Source organism: Podarcis vaucheri (assembly GCF_965113315.1).
Source record: "Podarcis vaucheri genome assembly, chromosome: 3".
NCBI classification, from domain to species: Eukaryota; Metazoa; Chordata; class Lepidosauria; order Squamata; family Lacertidae; genus Podarcis; species Podarcis vaucheri.
The window spans coordinates 112,435,836-112,455,446 of NC_138761.1; the positions used below are offsets into that span (position 1 = coordinate 112,435,836).

General features: G+C 44.3%; 1 protein-coding gene across 4 annotated transcripts in view; it reads left to right on the plus strand.

Annotated features, from left to right (window-relative positions):
- Positions 1 to 19,611, plus strand: part of PAK5 (p21 (RAC1) activated kinase 5) — a 111,355-nt gene that overhangs the window by 59,314 nt on the left and 32,430 nt on the right. For 2 of the 4 annotated variants that reach the window (XM_082215523.1, XM_082215524.1), the window contains 2 exons: positions 2,294 to 2,375; positions 7,628 to 7,842. In XM_082215523.1, coding sequence (XP_082071649.1) covers positions 2,294 to 2,375; positions 7,628 to 7,842 — 297 coding nt within the window. The remainder of the gene's footprint in view (positions 1 to 2,293; positions 2,376 to 7,627; positions 7,843 to 19,611) is intronic. The other 2 variants (XM_082215525.1, XM_082215526.1) reach the window with 1 other exon arrangement.

The following is a 19,611-nucleotide window of genomic DNA, read 5'->3' on the forward strand; positions in this document are numbered from 1 at the left end:
TTCAGGTTCCTTTCAACCTGCTCTTTGGGGCTGGCGGGGGGAAGCCCACCATCAGCCCCAAAGAGCAGGTCAGGGAGCAGCGGAAAGGCGCAGGGGAGAGGCTCCTGCCATAGCCGGGCGTCACCTCTCCAGCCAGGAGAGGGTTGCGGGGCTATGGCTTCTTTAGCCCCGCACGCACTCTCCCGGCTGGAGAGGTGACGCGGGGCTGTAGAGGCTCCTGCCATAGCCACGTGTCACCTCTCCAGCCAGGAGAGGGTCGCAGGGGGCTGCTTTAGCCCCCCCCCCCGCGCTCTCCCGGCTGGAGAGGTGACACGGGGCTGTAGAGGTTCCTGCCATAGCCGCGCGTCACCTCTCCAGCCGGGAGAGGGTCGCGGGGCTATGGTGTCTTCGCTCCATAGGACGCACACACATTTCCCCTTCTTTTTTGAAGGGGAAAAAGTGCGTCCTATAGAGCGAAAAATACGGTACTTGTGTGGCAGCAGCAGAGCATTCCCATAGGGCTTAGTGGTGCATCGTGCCAGAGCGCAAGCCTCTCAGGGGCGCCCCAGCAAGTGGGGGAGCTGCACGGCTTTGCCGGCGGCCTCCCCTTTCCCTGCACACCCGCCAGCTGCACCCCACCAACCATATGGCTGGTGGGTGTGCAGCTAGCCTCCCAAGCCTCCGCAGGAGGAAAACGATCCTTGCAGAGGCTTAGGATGGAAGCTGCGCCATGCCTTCTATATGGCTGGCATGCATGCAGCTTCCTTCCCAAGTCTCTGCGGGGATTGCTCTCCCACAGTGGCATGGAGGAGAGTTGCTCCTACGATGGCAGGCAGTGCACAGATTCACTCCCCCCCCTGCACACTATCCATGGTAATTTGGGGGTGCTGGGCTGATATTTGCACCCCAGCGCCACATCTGCTAAAGATGGCCCTGATTGTAATCCACTTTATTTGTGCTAAACAACTTTTATAGTAGTATAGGCTAGTCCATTAGGGCAAATCCAATGCCCCACCCAGCTGCTTGCTACCAGGATTGAACTCAGTGAGGAGGAGAATGGGGGGAGAGCTAGAATTGGTTGGGTCTGCCTGCCATTGGCTCCGCCTCAGCCTACTGTTGACCTCCCTTCCCTCTGCCTAATAATAATAATAATAATAATAATAATAATAATATATTACTTATGCCCCACCCATCTGGCTGGGTTTCCCCAGCCACTCTGGGCAGCTCCCAACAGAAAATTAAAAACACAATAGAATATCAAACATTAAAAACTTCCTGATACAGGGCTGCCTTCAAATGTCTTCTAAAAAACTGATAGTTGTTTATTTCCTTGACATCTGATGGGAGGGCATTCCACAGGGTAGGTGCCACTACCGAGAAGGCCCTCACCTGCAAGTCCCAAGAGGTATCGTTCACAACTTGAAGCCCTCCAGAAAAACATTGGAAGTCTGGAGATGACCCAAGTCCCCGCCTATAGTCTGAAGTGGTCCAAGCGCAGATATGGGTTGGACACATGAGTGAGAACAAGGCCTACTTTATACTGGTGTGCAGTGGCGGAGGAAGGGGGCACAGGTACCATCCTGGGGAAGGAGTGACATCATCGTGGGCGGACGCCTCCCCCTCGGGATGCTTGAGTTGGCAGGCGCCGCCACATTGAGATGACGCTCGCACTGACAGGCACCTACCCAGTCGGGACGATAGCTCACATGGGCGAGCGCCTACCACTTGGGACTCTCACACGTGCAACATGCCACACCCCCACGTGTGGCATGCCACGCCCCCACCGCCACAGGTAATGAAGCCCCTTCCTCCACAACTGCTGGTGTGATTCCCCTGGAGTGGTCGTTCCATGTTTACTGGATACCATTGGCATGCTTTCCCTCCTGCCTTGGCTACTCAGTTGCTTCATTGGTGTAGATTTGGTGTCACGTAGTGGGACAAATGACTACTGGGAGAATAAGAGAGCCAGGAGGCACACAGCATGTGGGGAATTGGAAACCAGAGTACTGTTGTGAGCAGCACCTGACCCTTCACTGGCTGTCAGCCAGGAAGCTAATACAGGGCTCACTTTTTCCCAGCGAGTGCTGTTTTAGAGGCTCTGTAATGTCAGCTGATGCATGAAAGTAGGAAATACAAAAGTGGCTTTCATTGTGCGGGAGGCGGTGGAACATTGTTCCTCAAATGACAACAGTGTTTCTCTAGTTACCCTTTGCCAGCGTTTACTATTTCTGTACAAGCCCACATTGTCTTTGATGGTGTGTGTGTGTGTTTTATTTTATTTAGTTTTATTTATTTCATTGTGCATCTCTATTAGATGTTTCTCATGGGCCAACCATCCCAAGAAACCCTGCTGTGCTGTGGTGTGACCAGTGAAGGCATTTTCGACAATAAACAAGGTATTGTGTGCTTTGGAAGAAACATTGACAATGGCAAAGCCCAGATGGCTTGGAACCGTTTCAATGTTTTCTTCTTGCTGTATTAGTGGATAGATTTCAATAACGGTGGTGGTTGCGGGGCTGGAATGGCCAACTCAGAAGACATTTGGAGCATAGCTGGGAACATCGACCGAACTCAAAACAGGATGCACTGCAGCCATTTGCAGAGGGTCTTCATGTATGCACATGAACATGGAAGGAGATGGATTGTCCTTTCTGGTCCTCACCAAAACCATCACATATTTGAGGTGCTGTATGCATCTAAACCAAAGGAGTCATTTGTCTTTGTGCTAAGGCAGGTTTTTCCAAACTTGGTCCTCTAGCTGTTTTTGGACTACAACTCCCACCACCCCTAGCTAGCAATTTGTGGAAATATGCAGTTTTCTGAATTTTGTGATGCAGTTCTCCAGCCAAGTTGAAAGCACCTACTGGGGTAAGATGTGCATTAAAATGCATGCACAGTAGTGAACACTACATGCAAAAATGCATTTTATCTCGGGAAACTGCTTAGCAATAAGGTGTATATTAGGCTGCAGTACATACAAAATGTGTATTAGGAGAGATGTTCGCTAAAATGCAGATTAGTTTTCTTGAGGACTTTTAAAATCATCATCACAAACTGATGTGGTAATATGAAGAGCTGAACTTAAGATGGGGGAAATGATAATCCAAAATTGACAGATTATCCCACCCCTAAAAAAGGTAAAATGTAAAGGACCCCTGGACAGTTAAGTCCAGTCAAAGGCGACTATGGGGTTGCACCACTCATCTCGCTTTCAGGCCGAGGGATCCGCCGTTTGTCCACAGATAGCTTTCTGGGTCATGTGGCCAGCATGACTAAACCGCTTCTGGCACAATGGGACACCATGATGGAAACCAGAGCGTATGGAAATGCTGTTTACCTTCCTGCCACAGCAGTACCTATTTATCTACTTGTACTGGTGTGCTTTCGAAATGCTAGGTTGGCAGGAGCTGGGACAGAGCAACAGGAGCTCATCCCATCATGCGGATTCAAACCACTGACCTTCTGATTGGCAAGCCCAAGAGACTCAGTGGTTTAGACCACAGCGCCACGCGCTCCCCTACTCTACCAACACCATGTGGCATGCATAGGAAATTTCCACTTATATCAGAATTTCAAGTCAAACAGTGAACAAAGTGGTTAGTGTGGGTGTGTTTTCAGAAGTAAGGAACATACTGAAAAATGTTTAAGCCTTGAAACTGAAAGGTCTATATTTAAGTCATGTTTTACCTATGCGAACACATTGACATATAACCCTGCAGCTATGTACTATCCCCTTTCACTTTTAAAGATTTCTTCCTGCTGTTATCCCAGCATGCACGACCTTGCTGTAAAATACTACAGACATATTTAAACTGGCAAGTAAATCAGTCTGTTTCGGATGTAATAGTATTAAGTTATGGGTGTGCAACGTATTACTTGTGAAATACAGTGCAATTTAGAATATTGTACAGAAATAATATCACCTATTACAGTTAATTAAGCAGTGACAGGTTTATAGAGTGCTGGAAGGTAGAATTCAGTTTAGATTTGGGTTCTTTCCCCCTTATTATTGCTGTGAGCCAAAGACAAATTGCAATGCATTAACAGAACTGGTACCATTGGTTTTTACCTGGCTCTACTTTTTCAGGGTTGTATGGTGTCAGTCAGCTGATGGTATGAATTCCATCAACAGAACTTGGAAGGCTTGTGGGACCCTTCAGGGCAGACTGGGGGGCAGGGACCGTAGGTGGAGGGTGAATCCCCCAAAATTGCTTCCCTCTCCATTCCACTGACTTTCAGTCACTTTCAGCTGAGCGACACCGTTGGTTGGATACAACCTTCAGAACAGTTTATCTCCTAGATAGAAAATGACTGATCACACTGCTGCGTTGCTTAAGCTGCTTTCGCATACACCTGAGTCAGCTTCGGTCAAGTTGATCGTGGATGGCATCATCTTCTGAATGACGTGGAACAAATCAGGGTGGACAGAGCTCCATGCCAATACACTTCATGAGCCAATCGCTCAGTGAACTACAATGCTCAAGGGTGAAGTCTATAGTAATGGCTAGTAGAAAATCATTCATCGTTCAGCCCGGACACTGAGGTCCAGCTCCGAGGGCCTTCTGGCTCTTCCCTCCCTGCGAGAAGTGAGGTTACAGGGAACCAGGCAGAGGGCCTTTTCAGTAGTGGCACCCGCCCTGTGGAATGCCCTCCCATCAGATTTCAAATAAATAAACAACTATCTGACTTTTAGAAAACACCTGATGGCAACCCTGTTTAGGGAAGTTTTTAATGTTTGATGTTTTATCGTGTTTTAATATTATGTTGGGAGCCTCCCAGAGTGGCTGGTGAAACTCAGCCATATGGGTGGGATATATTATTATTATTATTATTATTATTATTATTATTATTATTATTATTATTAATGCCTGTGCTCAGGTGGGTCTGCTAGCCTCTGAAGTGAATTAAGACTAAATGCTAACTAGGATTGCTTTATTGTTTTCTGTATTCTACCAAAGTTTTACCCAGAAGAGATATTAATTAGGAAATATAAGGGAAAATTAGCAAGGTGTAATAACAAATAATCAGACAGCATCTAATGAAGACTTTGCAAGGTATAGCAGAATAATCCTTTGCATGTTTCCTCATAATCATCCCATTGAGTTTTGTAGTGCTTAATCCCAAGGTCTTCTTCTTCTTCTTCTTTGGCGATCACTCGTAGCTGAGTAAGATTGTCTTCTGTAAACAAGGTTTTAACAATGAGTCCATAAGTGACTGTGGAGGCCAATTCGATGCAATGCATGGAACTGCATTGTAAGGCAGGAATTTTGCAGGAACCCATTTTTAGGCTGCAATCCTAAGCATACTCACCAGAGGGTAAGTCTGATTGAATTTAGAGGGATTTACACCTAAGTAAACATGCTTGGGATTGTACCATGTGCCATTCATAGTTGTTGGGTTTTTTAACCCAAATCTGCAGGGTTTATGACACCATATTTATATGGAATTTCTTGGGATGTTTTTCAAGCAGCTTTTGCTTAAAGCTTCAAGATCCTGTAGGTCCCCCTCCAGATCATCTGAATTACTTTCTTCTGTGCAGCAAAAAGAAAGGGGTTTTAAAGGAAAGTTCACTGGAATTCTCCACTGCTTTGTTTAATACAACAGCGGGTGTGTTGTATCTTAGGTGTCATTTAATGCTTGTATTCCAAAGGAAAATACTAAGATTGGATGGATGGATTGGCAGGTTGATTGGATTTGTCCACTGCGTGCTTCTTGCTGAAGTGATCTGCTTCAATGCACACCGTGACCTAGCTCACAATTTCGACTATAATTAATTCAATGCCCTTTCCCCAATCAGGCAATTAGGGCTCTGACCCACAATCGGAGAGCACGGGAGGGAAGCAATCAGATTATCACTTTGCTACACAGCAGGTCAACTCAAGCTTCATTCCGATATGCTTGGAGGATTATTCAAATTGTCCCTTAACATACCCAAGAACTCTGTTTAAAAAGCAGCTAGCCAAGGGGCGGCTAACTGAGTAAATGAGACCATTGAGGCCGAAGGATCCGAAACAATCAAAACTAAATAAATATTTCCGCGCAACATTTCTCCTTGCAGACTGTAACAACCTGATGACGGTAAAGCCTGCAGAATTTTAAGTGGCTGAAAATGAGTGCTTCTTCATTTGTATGATTTAAATTGAGAATTTCTGTCTCTCTGGTGGTCTTTTTTCTGTTTGGCATACTGTGTGTAGGAACCCATACTTCTGTATATAGGTAAAGGTAAAGCGACCCCTGACCATTAGGTCCAGTCGTGGCCGACTCTGGGGTTGCGGCGCTCATCTTGCTTTATCGGCCAAGGAACCCGGCGTACAGCTTCCTGGTCATGTGGCCAGCATGACTAAGCTGCTTCTGGCGAACCAAGCAGCACACAGAAACGCTGTTTACCTTCCTGCCGGAGTGGTACCTATTTATCTACTTGCACTTTGAGGTGCTTTCGAACTGCTAGGTTGGCAGGAGCAGGGACCAGGCAATGGGAGCTCACCCTGTTGTGGGGATTCGAACCACCAACCTTCTGATCGGCAAGTCCTAGGCTCTGTGGTTTAACCCACAGTGCCACCTGCGTCCCACTTCTGTATATACTGTAGATGAAATGGTTGGTGGCTGATACAGATGACTTTTTAAAAAAATAGATATAAAAAAGCAGATACAAAAGATGGCAGATAAGAATTCAGAAGCCAAAAAGGAAAGGGGAATAAGAGAATGGTCTTCATACGTGGACAGAAGGCCATCAGAAAGGGGATCTAATCCGCTTCCTTAAGGAAGAGAGTTCCATAGCCTGAGCGCAACCTTCCCGCCACCATTTAATATAATTCAGTGTATCTTCTTTAGATATTGATCATAGTGGTTACAATCATGGGCAGGGTCAGAGGGTTGACTGGGGAGGGGGGCAAACAAGGAGCTTGCCTCCCATTTACCCCCATTGCTGTCATTAACTTATCCTGATTTCTTTTTCGTTCCAAAGTCTTAACATGAAGGACACAACACATCCACCCACGTTGCCATTTCTCTCTCTCTCTCTCTCTCTCTCTCTCTCTCTCTCTCTCTCTCTGTGTGTGTGTGTGTGTGTTTTTCCCATGGTGCTGCCACTAGTTACAATCTCAATTTAACAGATGGGGACAAGTTGTAGAATAAGGGGGATTGCCTTTCCTCGGGTTCACTAAACATGACAACGTGTCATTATTTCCCCCAGGTTGGGGTAGCTTGCTCTGAGGTCACAGAAGGAAGCCTGCAATCCAAAATCCTTTAACTGGAGATGCCATTAAACCCAAGACGAGCATGAAAACATCGGCTGGACCATTGATTTCAATGGGTCTTATCTGATCATCACTAACACTGAATATTGCCCATATACTCTGAACTCAATGAAACCATTCTTTTTGGCTGTTCTCCTGGTGTGAATACAATTTGTTGCAGAATGTCTTTCAGGTATTTTATTATTGCTACCTTAAATTCTGGTGCTGTCCATAATTCAGATTTCTCAACAAAGAAAGGCTTGGCGTTTTTACACGACATCATACACATTCTATCATAGGCATGGAGCCTTATCAATTTCTCGTTTTTATCCGTTTCACCCAGCGTGGCAAATTATGCTTGAAGGACTTAAAATATTTCAGCGCCAGGGTAATATTCCCCTTTGTCCTCACAGGTTTTTCCACCATGTTTGGAAAGAAAAAGAAAAAGCTTGAAATTTCCGGCCCTTCAAATTTTGAACACAGGGTACACACTGGATTTGATCACAGAGAACAGAAGTTCACCGGACTACCTCAACAGTGGCATAGTTTGCTAGCGGACACAGCAAACAGGCCAAAGCCTATGGTGGATCCTTCATGCATTACCCCAATCCAACTTGCTCCAATGAAGGTAAGCAGATTATATTGAAATTGAAATTGAAAAACTTTATTGTCACCTGTACAACTTGTATACAGTGAGATTACATGAGCACCCTCCACTCAGCTCTCTTAGTCTTAATTCCCCTCATTTACTGACACACACACCCCAAACCCGAAAGTTAGTTGCCCTGTTGTTATCTTTTCATTCAGCAGCCTAATAGCGCACGGGTAGGAGCTGTTCTTTACCCTATTGGTGCAACTAATCATGCTTCTATATCTTCTGCCTGAGGGCAGGAGATCAAGAAAGTGCCGGCCAGAGTGTGAATCATCCCTGAGAATTTTCCTCACTCTCCTGAGGCAACGTTCTTCCGCAATGTCATCCAGCGGATTCACGGGACAGCCCATAATATCTTGTGCTGTATTCACCATCCTCTGTAGGCACTTCCTATCAGTTGATGTCAAACCAGCATACCACACCGTGATGCAGTATGAAAGGACACTTTCTATTGTTGACTGGTAGAAGGAAATCATCAAATGTTGATTGACACCGTTCTTTTGCAATATTCTGAGATGGAGTCTGTGTTGGGCTTTCTTAATCACCTAGGTTGTATTGATTTTCCAAGTAAGGTCTTCACTGAGATAAACTCCTAGGAATTTAAAGGAAGAGACTCTCTCCACATAGCCCTCTCCTATGTACAGCGGGGCTAGTTCTCTTCTCTGCACCCCAACACATACATATTAGTGGAAACTGTGTGAAATGTCCTTCAGAGAGCTTGCCCATTTCTGTTGCAGAACAAAAGGGGAGATTCTCTCTTGAGAAAATACCTGAATAGCCACCACAGACGTATGTCAATAGGACATATTGGTTATGCAAAGATTGCAATCTTAAATGAATGTTGCTTTGCAATACAGTGGACGCTCGGGTTTCGAACATGATCCGTGCAGGAGGCACATTCGCAACCCACAGCGCCGTGTCTGCGCATGCGCTGGTTGCGATTTGGTGCTTCTGCTCATGTGCAAGCGCCGAAACCCAGAAGTAACCCATTCTGGTACTTCCGGGTTTTGGCACGTCCGTAACCTGAAAACGCATAACCCGAAGCATCTGTAACCCGAGGTATGACTGTACACAGAAATGGACGAGCGGTGGAACCTCTATGGCTGCTTAATGGAACCAACTAAAACAAAGAAAACTCCTAAGTTTGGAAGGCAAGTTTCAACACAGGAGAGAAAAGTGTGAGTTTCCAGTTCACAACCCAACCAAAAGCATATTTTCAAATTAGGGTTTGAGAATTCAGTTCAGCAGGAACACCAGAGACATCCCAAAACCAACATGGGAGACTTCCCCCAAAGTCCACATAGCCATTGATCAGAAGTCGGCAGCTTTCGAGCACCATGGTTCAGCTGAGGATACACAGAAAGAGTAATGTTCTTCTGAAGCCCAGGCTAACGTCATGTGTATACAAGACCATAAAATAGACCTTGTTGTCACCCTCAGTTTTGCACCGTCCCCTCCAGCAAGAGTAAAGCAGGTTTTCTCCTTGTGCCCTGTTTGTTGTAGATTATTTGCTGTGTATCAGTTTATCCTTTCAAATCGATATTCTTCACAGTTATTTTTAACAAGCCGTCTCTGAGCAAAAAGTTGTTTCTTGGTTAAGATAAAGCAGAAATCAATGCTTGCTTCCTCCACCCCCTGCTTTCTCACCCAATCATCCTAGCTACTCACAAAGCAGTAAGCTGGGAGGCTTGAAAACAGTGTTCTTTAAATACATCCACGAGGACTTTAGAGTTCAGTTTGAAGTCAGATTGCATTTTCTTACGCAGAGATGGATGGATATCAGTTATATATTTTAATGAAACCATGTAGAAAATTTAACAGAAAATATTCGCAATTCCAGTTGTCAGGACTGTCCGCTTGCTGTCATTTGCTTTGTTTGTTTTTTCTTCTGTCCAAACTTCTAAAGCTTTGCATGTAAAAAAATTAGAACCAGCTGGATCAGACCAAAGGCCTAACTGCTCCTTGTCTGCTGTCTCCAGGATCGTATTGAGATTCACACTGCCTCTTACAGCGGAGGAAGAATTCGCTCTGCGAATTCACCTAATCCTCTGAAAGCCACCCAGAATGGTGGCCATCGCTTTTCCTTAATGGAAAAAGGAACCCCCCCCCCGACACACACAGGTTTTTTCCATCACCCTCTTGCCCTCTCTTCAAGCTGCATTGTTGCAGGCTCAAGAGATTCATGCAATGCGATCCTATGAATGAAGGGAGATCACAGTGTATCCTAATGCCGCCTTTAAATATGCCAAATTCTATTAGAGCTTTGGATTGAAAGAAAGGAATATCTTGAAGCAGAGAAAGGGGTCTCGTGTAAGGTAAGTTTACCTGCATTGTAGGATCTTGAGGTTTTGCTGTTATCTAGTGGCCATGTTCTTTATTGTTCAGAATATACAATAGATCTGTGTCACCTAGGAGTAGACAATATACTATTGTGTGCTGGTGAGGGAAAGAGTCCTTTATCCAATTTCCCTTGAATTCGTTTTCTGTTCGGGCACCACAGAGACCTTGCTAAGACATTATGCTGCAGATATTATGCTGAACTCGGTGCAGCAACAGTGGCGGTGAGAGGAGGAATGTGACTTAGCTTCAAGAAATGAATCCCCACAGAAAAACCACTGGCCCAAACTAAATATCCTTAGTATTTGTTCTTTCATCACCCACCTTCTTTCTTTTTTTGTATTTTTTGTATTTTTATTTTGTACTTTTCCAGTTTATACATTTCACTAATTTTACAATCATTTTGACATTTTAAAACTTGACTTCCTCCCCCCTCTTTCTACGGCTCCTTAAATTTATTTTCAATATCTTCTGCATATCCAAATTAAACTAATTTGCTCATTTATTCATCTTCTTTAAATTTATACTCTTATAAAACTGCAGGTTATCACAATAATCCTGCCAATGTTTTTATCTGTTTATAATTTATCTGTATACATTCAATAAACCATTTCTATTCTTTTACAAAAAATAAAAAATTGTTACCTTGATTTCTTATTCTTTCACTAAGTTCTGCCATTTCTGCATACTTTGTAAGTTTTTGTATCCATCCTTCCTTTGCTGGGACTTCTTCTGCTTCTTTCCATTTGGGGCCAGTAATGTTCTTGCCACTGTAGTCGAATACATGAATAAGTTTCTATACATTTTAGGTGGTTCTGTTCCTATGATTCCCACTTCTTTCTTTCTAGAGTAAATCTGGATCTGACATGTGCTTATACTTGCAGTCACACTGAGTCATGGAATTTGTAGTCTGCATATAAAGACTCTCGTTCTCATTAAACCCCCGCCCCCCGTGTGGGTGGGGGGGGGCACAGTGCAAACCAAGATGGTGGTGGCTATCCTAAATGCATAAAATCAAATAAACACTATTGGGTTAAACCACTGAGCCTAGGACTTGCTAATCAGAAGGTTGGCGGTTCGAATCCCCGCAACGGGGTGAGCTCCCATTGCTCAGTCCCTCCTCCTGCCAACCTAGCAGTTCAAAAGCACGTCAAGTGCAAGTAGATAAATAGGTACCGCTCCAGCGGGAAGGTAAACGGCGTTTCCGTGTGCTGCTCTGCTTTGCCAGAAGCGGCTTAGTCATGCTGGCCACATGACCCGGAAGTTGTACGCAGGCTCCCTTGGTGAATAAAGTGAGATGAGTGCCCCAACCCCAGAGTCGATCACGACTGGACCTAATGGTCAGGGGTCCCTTTACCTTTACCTTATGCACTGAATGCATTTAAAGTATGGCACCCTATCAAAGAAACAGACTGTGCAAATGTTACAGGAAAGCTGCACAGTTGCGACATTCTTTCTGCTCCGCTCCAACCAGTTGCACACTACATCATGGGCCTTGCAAGTTTTAAAGCTGTGTAACTATAGAGCCATTGCTGGGTTTGCATATTTTGTTCAATGCTGGGCTTCAGTGAGGGATTTGCAAAGAAGCTCTTTCACTTCCCTTCACACTGCTGACAGTGAGAGAATAGACAAGCGTACTGGGAAGTAGAGATTAAAAATATAAAATGAACCATTTGGGCAAAAACAATGGAATTCCATGATATGATATGATGTCAGCGGGTACCAAAGGATTTAAATAGCATGAGAATGTGGAATGTGTATTTTGTCTTGAAAACACACAAGTAGCTATTGTGTGAGTGTGAGCAATGGGTTTAATGCAGGCAATTGGATATAACCACATCTTCTGACTTGAATGGACCACTACAAAGTCTGGTAGAAGCTCCCACCCCCACCCCCCCTCCTAAAGGCCATATGCTGTATATATCTTATAAAAAGACTGCTCTTGCAGAGCTATCTGGAAATGGTGTTCATCTGCCACCTAGTGCCAATGGATAAAACTGCCAATGAAATAAGGTGAGTTAAAAACAGCTGTCTTTTGGCATCTTAAATACTAGCAGATTTATTGCCGCATAAGCTTTTATGGACCATCTTGCATTATGAACTATATTGCAATACATGCGCACACTGATCTTAAATTGTTGTCACAAAATTGAAAAGGTGAACTATTTGATGGTCTTTGGGGCTCCCAGATTGCAACAACCAGACCTTAAAAGCCTATACAGTGGTACCTCGGGTTAAGTACTTAATTCGTTCCGGAGGTCCGTTCTTAACCTGAAACTGTTCTTAACCTGAAGCACCATTTTAGCTAATGGGGCCTCCTGCTTCTGCTGCGCCGCCGTAGCACGATTTCTGTTCTCATCCTGAAGCAAAGTTCTTAACCTGAAGCACTATTTCTGGGTTAGCGGAGTGTGTAACCTGAAGTGTATGTAACCTGAAGCTTCTGTAACCTGAGGTACCACTGTATGCCGCAGTAAATCTATGAGGGTGATAGCCAACAGTTGTCTTACTCAGAGAAGACCCATTGAAATCAGTGGACTCAAATAACACAGTTGGCTGTCACTCTTCATTTTAAGGTATCATAGAATTGGAAGGGACTCTGCGGATCATCTGGTCCAATCCCCTGCAAAAGCAGGAATATGCAGCTGTCCCATGCTAAAATCAAACTGCAAGCTTAGCATTATCAGCACCATGCTCTAACCAACTGAGCTATCCAGATACATGAATCAGTGTTGCTGTCACTGTTGCTTTGCTACAAAACAGCAGACTAGGTGTCAGCAATGAGCCAGATCAAAGCAAAGGTTTACAGCCAACTGCAGAAAGCAGCCAAGAACAGGGAGGCTTTGATGTTAGTCAGGCAGGAGAGGGCTGGCAGCTGCATACTTTGACTCTTCCTGACCTTGATGAACAGGATGATAAGGCGGTAGCTGAGAGCGGGCTGGAACACAGCCAAAGCTCACCAGAAGCACAATCAGGCACGAACAAACCCCTCGCAGACTCAGAAGAGGTTGGAGCTGATCCAATAAGTCTGAGGAGTCGGCGAATGGGAGGGTTGTTAGGAAGCAAAACAAGAGACGTCAGTGTCAAAAGTTCAATATCTGCTGGAGACACTGGAAGGAGTCTTCTTGAGTAATGGTGCCAGAGCTTTCATTAGAGCCGCCAGAACTATCTGTTTGTTTTTGCAACAAATCCTCCTTTTCAATTAGCTACGCCTACTGTGTCAAGCTGGGAACTTGGGAACCTGATACTAAGCCAGCTAGAAGAAGAAGAGTTTGGATTTGATATCCCGCTTTATCACTACCCTAAGGAGTCTCAAAGCCGCTAACATTCTCCTTTCTCTTCCTCCCTCACAACAAACACTCTGTGAGGTGAGTGGGGCTGAGGAGCGGGGAATCGAACCTGGTTCACTAGATTACTAGTCCACTGCTCTTAACCACTACACCACACTGGCTACCCTTCTTGAATGTGTCATTTGAGTGACTGATGATTTCCCCAAGGTATTGATGCTAACCTACAATGATACTGCCCTACTGATTCCATAAAAGCAGCCACAAAATAATGAGTGAGCTGCACATTGCAAAATCTTATTTCATTTACTCTGTCTTAACACCTCAAATAGTAGTGATAGAATGCTTATCCACATGTTTTACTGGCTCTGTTATGAAGAAGCAATGATCTAGATCTGCCTTCCCCAAGCTGATGCCCTCCAGATGTTTTGGACCACAATTCCTATCAGTCCCAGACAGCAGGGATTATGGGAGATGTAGTCCAAAACGTCTGAATGGCACCAGGTTGCAGGAAGCTGGTCCAGATCTAAAGTACTAAGTTACAAATGCTCAAAGACCAGGTGGAATTTTCCTTTCCTATCCACCATTGCCATACGACAATCTACTTTGGAAAGTTTCAAAAGCAGTTTGACATGTGGTCGTGGAACTGCTGTTTGAGAGAAGCAAATCCAAAAACCACCTTAGCCATGTCAAACTAGTTTTGTACTTCTTTGAGTATTGGACAACATGGCTTGATATGATCAGGAATCATATCAATCTTAGAAAAAATATTCCCAGAAAAGTTTTGACCCTAGACATGCATAACTGGGACTAAGTTCTATAGAATCAGGATTTTTAAAAATTCACACACACACACACACCATTTATGAAATGAAAAATCAAGACCGTTTTCTGAAAGTCAATTTTTTAATCTTGTTAGATTTGAAACTTTCCAAAATGTCTGAGATGATTTCATTTCACCCTTGGGGCACTTGGTTAAATTGTCGCTCCTGTCAAGAAAGGAATAAGAGTCACTGCTATATTTCCTTGCTAATTGCGGACTCTCAGTACCAAACACAAGGTGGCAGCAGAAAGTGTTTCAGCATGCAGATAAGGCGTCATCTGCTTAAACAGAAATGTGGTGAGAGTTTTGTTTAAAATAAATCCAGTGTGATGAAGTTGTCATTTGCATGTGATTACCCTTATTAAGGGACTGCTTTCTCACTTCATAATCTGAGATTGCAACCGATGTATGCAAATTCCAAGATTTTAACAGGCAACACATAATAATAATAATAATAATAATAATAATAATAAAATTTATTTATATCCCGCCCTTCCCAGCTGAAGACAGGCTCAGGGCAGCTAACAACAATAAAACAGTATAAAAGTATAGCATAAGCAACACTCTAAAACCATTCACTATAAAATTAATTAATTCAGGCCACTGGCAACCATTGGGCCAGAGCTCCGCGAAGATTGCCGAGGGAGGGAGTCAGGCTGTGCCCTGGCCAATGGCCTGGTGGAACAGCTCTGTCTTGCAGGCCCTGCGGAAAGATGTCAAGTCCCGCAGGGCCCTGGTCTCTTGTGGCAGAGTGTTCCACAATGCTTATTAGGATGTGTGATTGGCCCCTTGTTCCCTCCATAAGGGATAGGAGGTTTTTTTGAGCACACCAGTTGAATTCTCATCATACCCCATGCCATTCCTTCTGTGTTTTCCTGCCCCAAGATCATTCCTTGAGGCAACAGGAGGCAGCAGAGACAGGCTGCTCCCAATCTCCAGTGGGACATATTTTAACACTTGGAAGATGGTACTACAAGTCCCAGAATCCTCAAGGAGGTATCTTCTCTGCAAAGATTCTGGGATTTGTCCTTCTCCGACATGCTGGCAGCAAAAGATGCTCTGTACTTCTCTGCCTCCTGCCTCCTGATACATTTGGGACCTTGAACAAGGGTGGCAGCAGAAGAGGGTTTTAACCAGAATAGAGGCAGATTCATCTGTTGTAGGTGGTGATCACAGCCAGCTTGGGCTGCTAGTCTGAGCAGGGTGCCAGTCAGAAGTTCAGTCACCAACAGGACCTTGGACAGCTCTCAATGGAGCTTGACTTAATAGCTTATGAAAGAAGAGCTCAGATGTTGCTTCAGCAGCAATCTGGAGTTCACTGAGGGTTTATACAGGCTGCAGTTCAGTTTAGTTTGTTCCCTACAAGGAAAAGCCTCCTAGTTTCATAAACAATGGCTCTCTGACTGAACTGAAAATATTATGGCTTGACAATAGTTTCAGAGGTGACGTCCTTGAAATCCAAGGATGATGCTAATGCAAACTCCTCCAGCTGGGGAGGCAGGGTATGGGTTTTATACCCTCTAGGGAAGGGGAGGCAGAAATCATCACTAAAGCACAATAAAAAGGACATCTGGAGCCCCCCTCCCAACTGAAAATACAGGGAGCAATTAGACTGGAAGGAGGCAGGGTGTTTGCTTCATACATCAGCAGTTAAAATGCCTTTTTATCCATCTCTGGCAATAGAACTGGGGAAAGCTGTACAGGAAGTTGCAATACGTGCAAGTGTTGGGGTCTGTAAAATAGTGCTTAGTGGGTCGCTGTGTCTCCAGCAGGGTAGTGTGAAACTGATATTATGCAGACGACATATAATAATCATTAAATGGTTCTAGTCTTGAATGCTAAGTTGGTCTGAAAAGGCAGGCAGCCCACTTGTCTGGAAAATGCATACAGCTACCATGCTGATTTATAACTTACTATTTATACAGTGTGTGCATTATTATAACTTGCCTACATGGTAAAAAGTGCTGTGCTAGTCTCCTCTGGTGTTCACTTAAACATGGATATATGTATATGCAGGTGGTGCTGTGGTCTAAACCACTGAGCCTAGGGCTTGCCGATCGGAAGGTCGGTGGTTCGAATCCCCATGACGGGGTGACCTCCCGTTGCTCAGCCCCAGCTTCTGTCAACCTAGCAGTTCGAAAGCACGTCAAAGTGCAAGTAGATAAATAGTTACCACTCCAGCAGGAAGGTAAACGGCATTTCTGTGCACTGCTCTGGTTTTACCAGAAGCGGCTTAATCATGCTGGCCACATACCTGGAAAAACTATCTGCGGACAAGTGTCACTCCCTCGGCCAGTAAAGCAAGATGAGCATCGCAACCCCAGAGTCGTTTGTGACTGGACTTAACTGTCTGGGGTCCTTTACCTTTTATGTATATGCCACAGGACAAATTAGAGGTTTGGACCATAAGGAGAAGACCACTTGTTGTAATGCCTGGGAAGGAACTCTCTGAGTCATTGCAGCAGCTAATATACAAATTATCTTTATTAGTTAATATCAGGCAGTCGATACAGCTGCATTGGCATGAAAAGATAATAAGCAAGTCAAAGTTTCTGCAATGTGCAGTAGTGTGGGTTGGTATGACTGCAACAGCAGATTATGCCCAGATACAAAGCTATGATGTCTCTCAGGAACAAAGTGGAATTGGGATGCCTTGCTCACCATTCTAAGGGTCTTTCAACTGCTTGTGGAGCCAACTCTGCCAGGGCAAACCTATATGCATGATTAATATGTAATGCTAGCATATGGGATTGAAATTGGCAGCTAGTCTAGTGTGATGGATTTGCATGGGATGCTTTTACATGGGATGTGGATGTAGCAACAATTGCATTAACGTGGCTGTGCAGATCAGGGAGACTTATCATGCAATCCTATTCATATCTGCTCAGAAGAAAGTCCCACTGTGCTCAATGGAGGGCTGGTATGGAGTGAAATGGCCTCCCCAGTTTCACCATTCATCAGTTTTAGGTGCAACTGTATATTGTTGTGGCGATTACACAGGGTCTCTGGACATTTGACGGTCTTTTGATCCCTGTGCCACCACTGTGATTGCTTCCCTGCTGCCACCAACCCATTTCTCTCAGATACACACAGAGTCCAGATAGTTGTTAACATTAAACCAAATAAACAAGTTTATTTTATAAGCATTAACAAGTTTATGGTTTCAGATAATTTTTCCTGTCAGTTTCTTAATCTTAGTTTCTTTACCGGCCTATACCTTCCTAATAACTTCTAACTAATTATCCCAACTGTCTATCTGACTCCTCTTAACAGATTCTCTCACTCTCTTACATCAACCTATCCCAACCCACAGACTTATCCTCCCTCTCTCTTCTCTAACATCCGACTGACTCCTCAACAACTCTAACTCTAACTCCTCCCCTTGGGTTCCCACTGGCCAATCACTTCACACTCATTTAACCCTTTCCTTATGACCCAGCATGATGTCACACACCGAGGAGGCAAACGCCACAATTGTCAAATATTATTTTTATAGGAAGCACTGGTGGGGGATGGGAATTGTAGTCCAAAACATCTGAAAGGGTAAAAGGTAAAGGTAAAGGTAAAGGATGCCTGGACACTTATGTCCAGTCAAAGGTGACTATGGGGTTGTGGCACTCATCTCACTTTCAGGCCAAGGAAGCCAGTGTCTATCCACAGACAGCTTTCTGGGTCCTGTGGCCAGCATGACTAAACCGCTTCTGGTGCAATTGAACACTGTGACAGAAACCAGAGTGCATGGAAACACTGTTTACCTTCCCACCACAGTGGTACCTATTTATCTACTTGCACTGGCATGCTTCCGAACTGCTAGGTTGGCAGGAGCTGGGACAGAGCAACGGGAGCTCATTCCATCACGGGGATTTGAACTATCGACCTTCCAATCAGCAAGCCCAAGAGGCCCAGTGGTTTAGACCACAGTGCCACCCGTGGACACCAAGTGGGCAAAGATTATCCTGCTCCTTCTGTTCCTCCACTCTTAGCCCATTGCTTTCTTCATCCACCAATATCCACCAATCCACCATTCAGTATTTAAGAGGAATTTCTCGGGAGAGTGTTTTCTGAGAAATTTTCCAGAAATTTTCTTTTTTATCCCCATTGCAGAGAACTCCCATCTCCCGGCAGAGAGAACATTTGGCAAAATACTGTCTCCCGGTTTCAGCACCTACAGACAGCATGGAGAATTTTGGGAGGCCATTTTCACTCAGCCCTAATCCCCCTCTCCACCCATCAACAGAAATAAAATTGGATAGAATCAGACAGAATATGGGTTTGAGTTAATGGTCTACTAGAAAGAAACTATAATGTTAGCATCAGAACTCAAACCAGCCCAATTACCCTGGCACCCGTTTGTGATAGCCAATTTATATTAATGGTGGATTGAGGAGTTTATCATTCACTATTTTCTGAAGTCAGACATGGCTGTTTATACTTAATTAATCTTTAAGGATGTAAGTGCCTTTCCCTCTGTATAAAGCTCCTCTTTCCCCCTCAAATATTCATGAATTAATATGAGAACATTAATTACCGTATTTTTCTGTGTATAAGACTAAGTTTTTCCCCTAAAAAAACAATGTCAAAAATTGGGGGGGTGTCTTATACACAGATACATCTCTCTCTCTCCCCCCATTATCTTGAATTGGAGTCCCCAAAAATAGGGGGCGTCTTATACATGGGGGCGTTTAGGCCGGGCTCTTCAAAGGAATCTTTCACGAATGGTTGCATGTGTGTATGTGTTTGTCCATTTTAGTTGGTACTTGTCCTTTGAATGCACACTTAGAAATATACTAGTTTTTTTAAGGGAAAAGAGGGAATGCATCCTCAACATGAACATAAAATATAGAATTATTTGCTTAACTTGAGTTCTTATTGGGGCAAAGCGGTTAATCATCTACTTCATTATAGTCAGCGTTAATACAGTGGTTTTTAAACAGGAGCTGTTTTTCATCTCCTCTTTGTAACATGGCGAGACAGCTGTTCTTGCAGACAGATCCATTCTAGCTTATCACTAGAGAACAGGCCGCTAACATAACACCATGAATTATGGCTATTGTCACCGGCAGCCAGAACAAATGCCGGAACTCGTCAGAAAGCAATGGAAAGCAGAGGATATCTGCTCTTAAGGAGAAGTGGGCTTTAACTCAAAGAGATTGCCTTTCATTGATTTTAATGTATGAGAGTCACTATGGCACAGAGGCGTGGCATAACTCAGTGTTGCGATATTGATTTCTCCCAAGCTGCATTCTGGTTTGCATTAATGCATGCTGTTTAGCACTCGCCAGAGATAGAGGTATGATAACA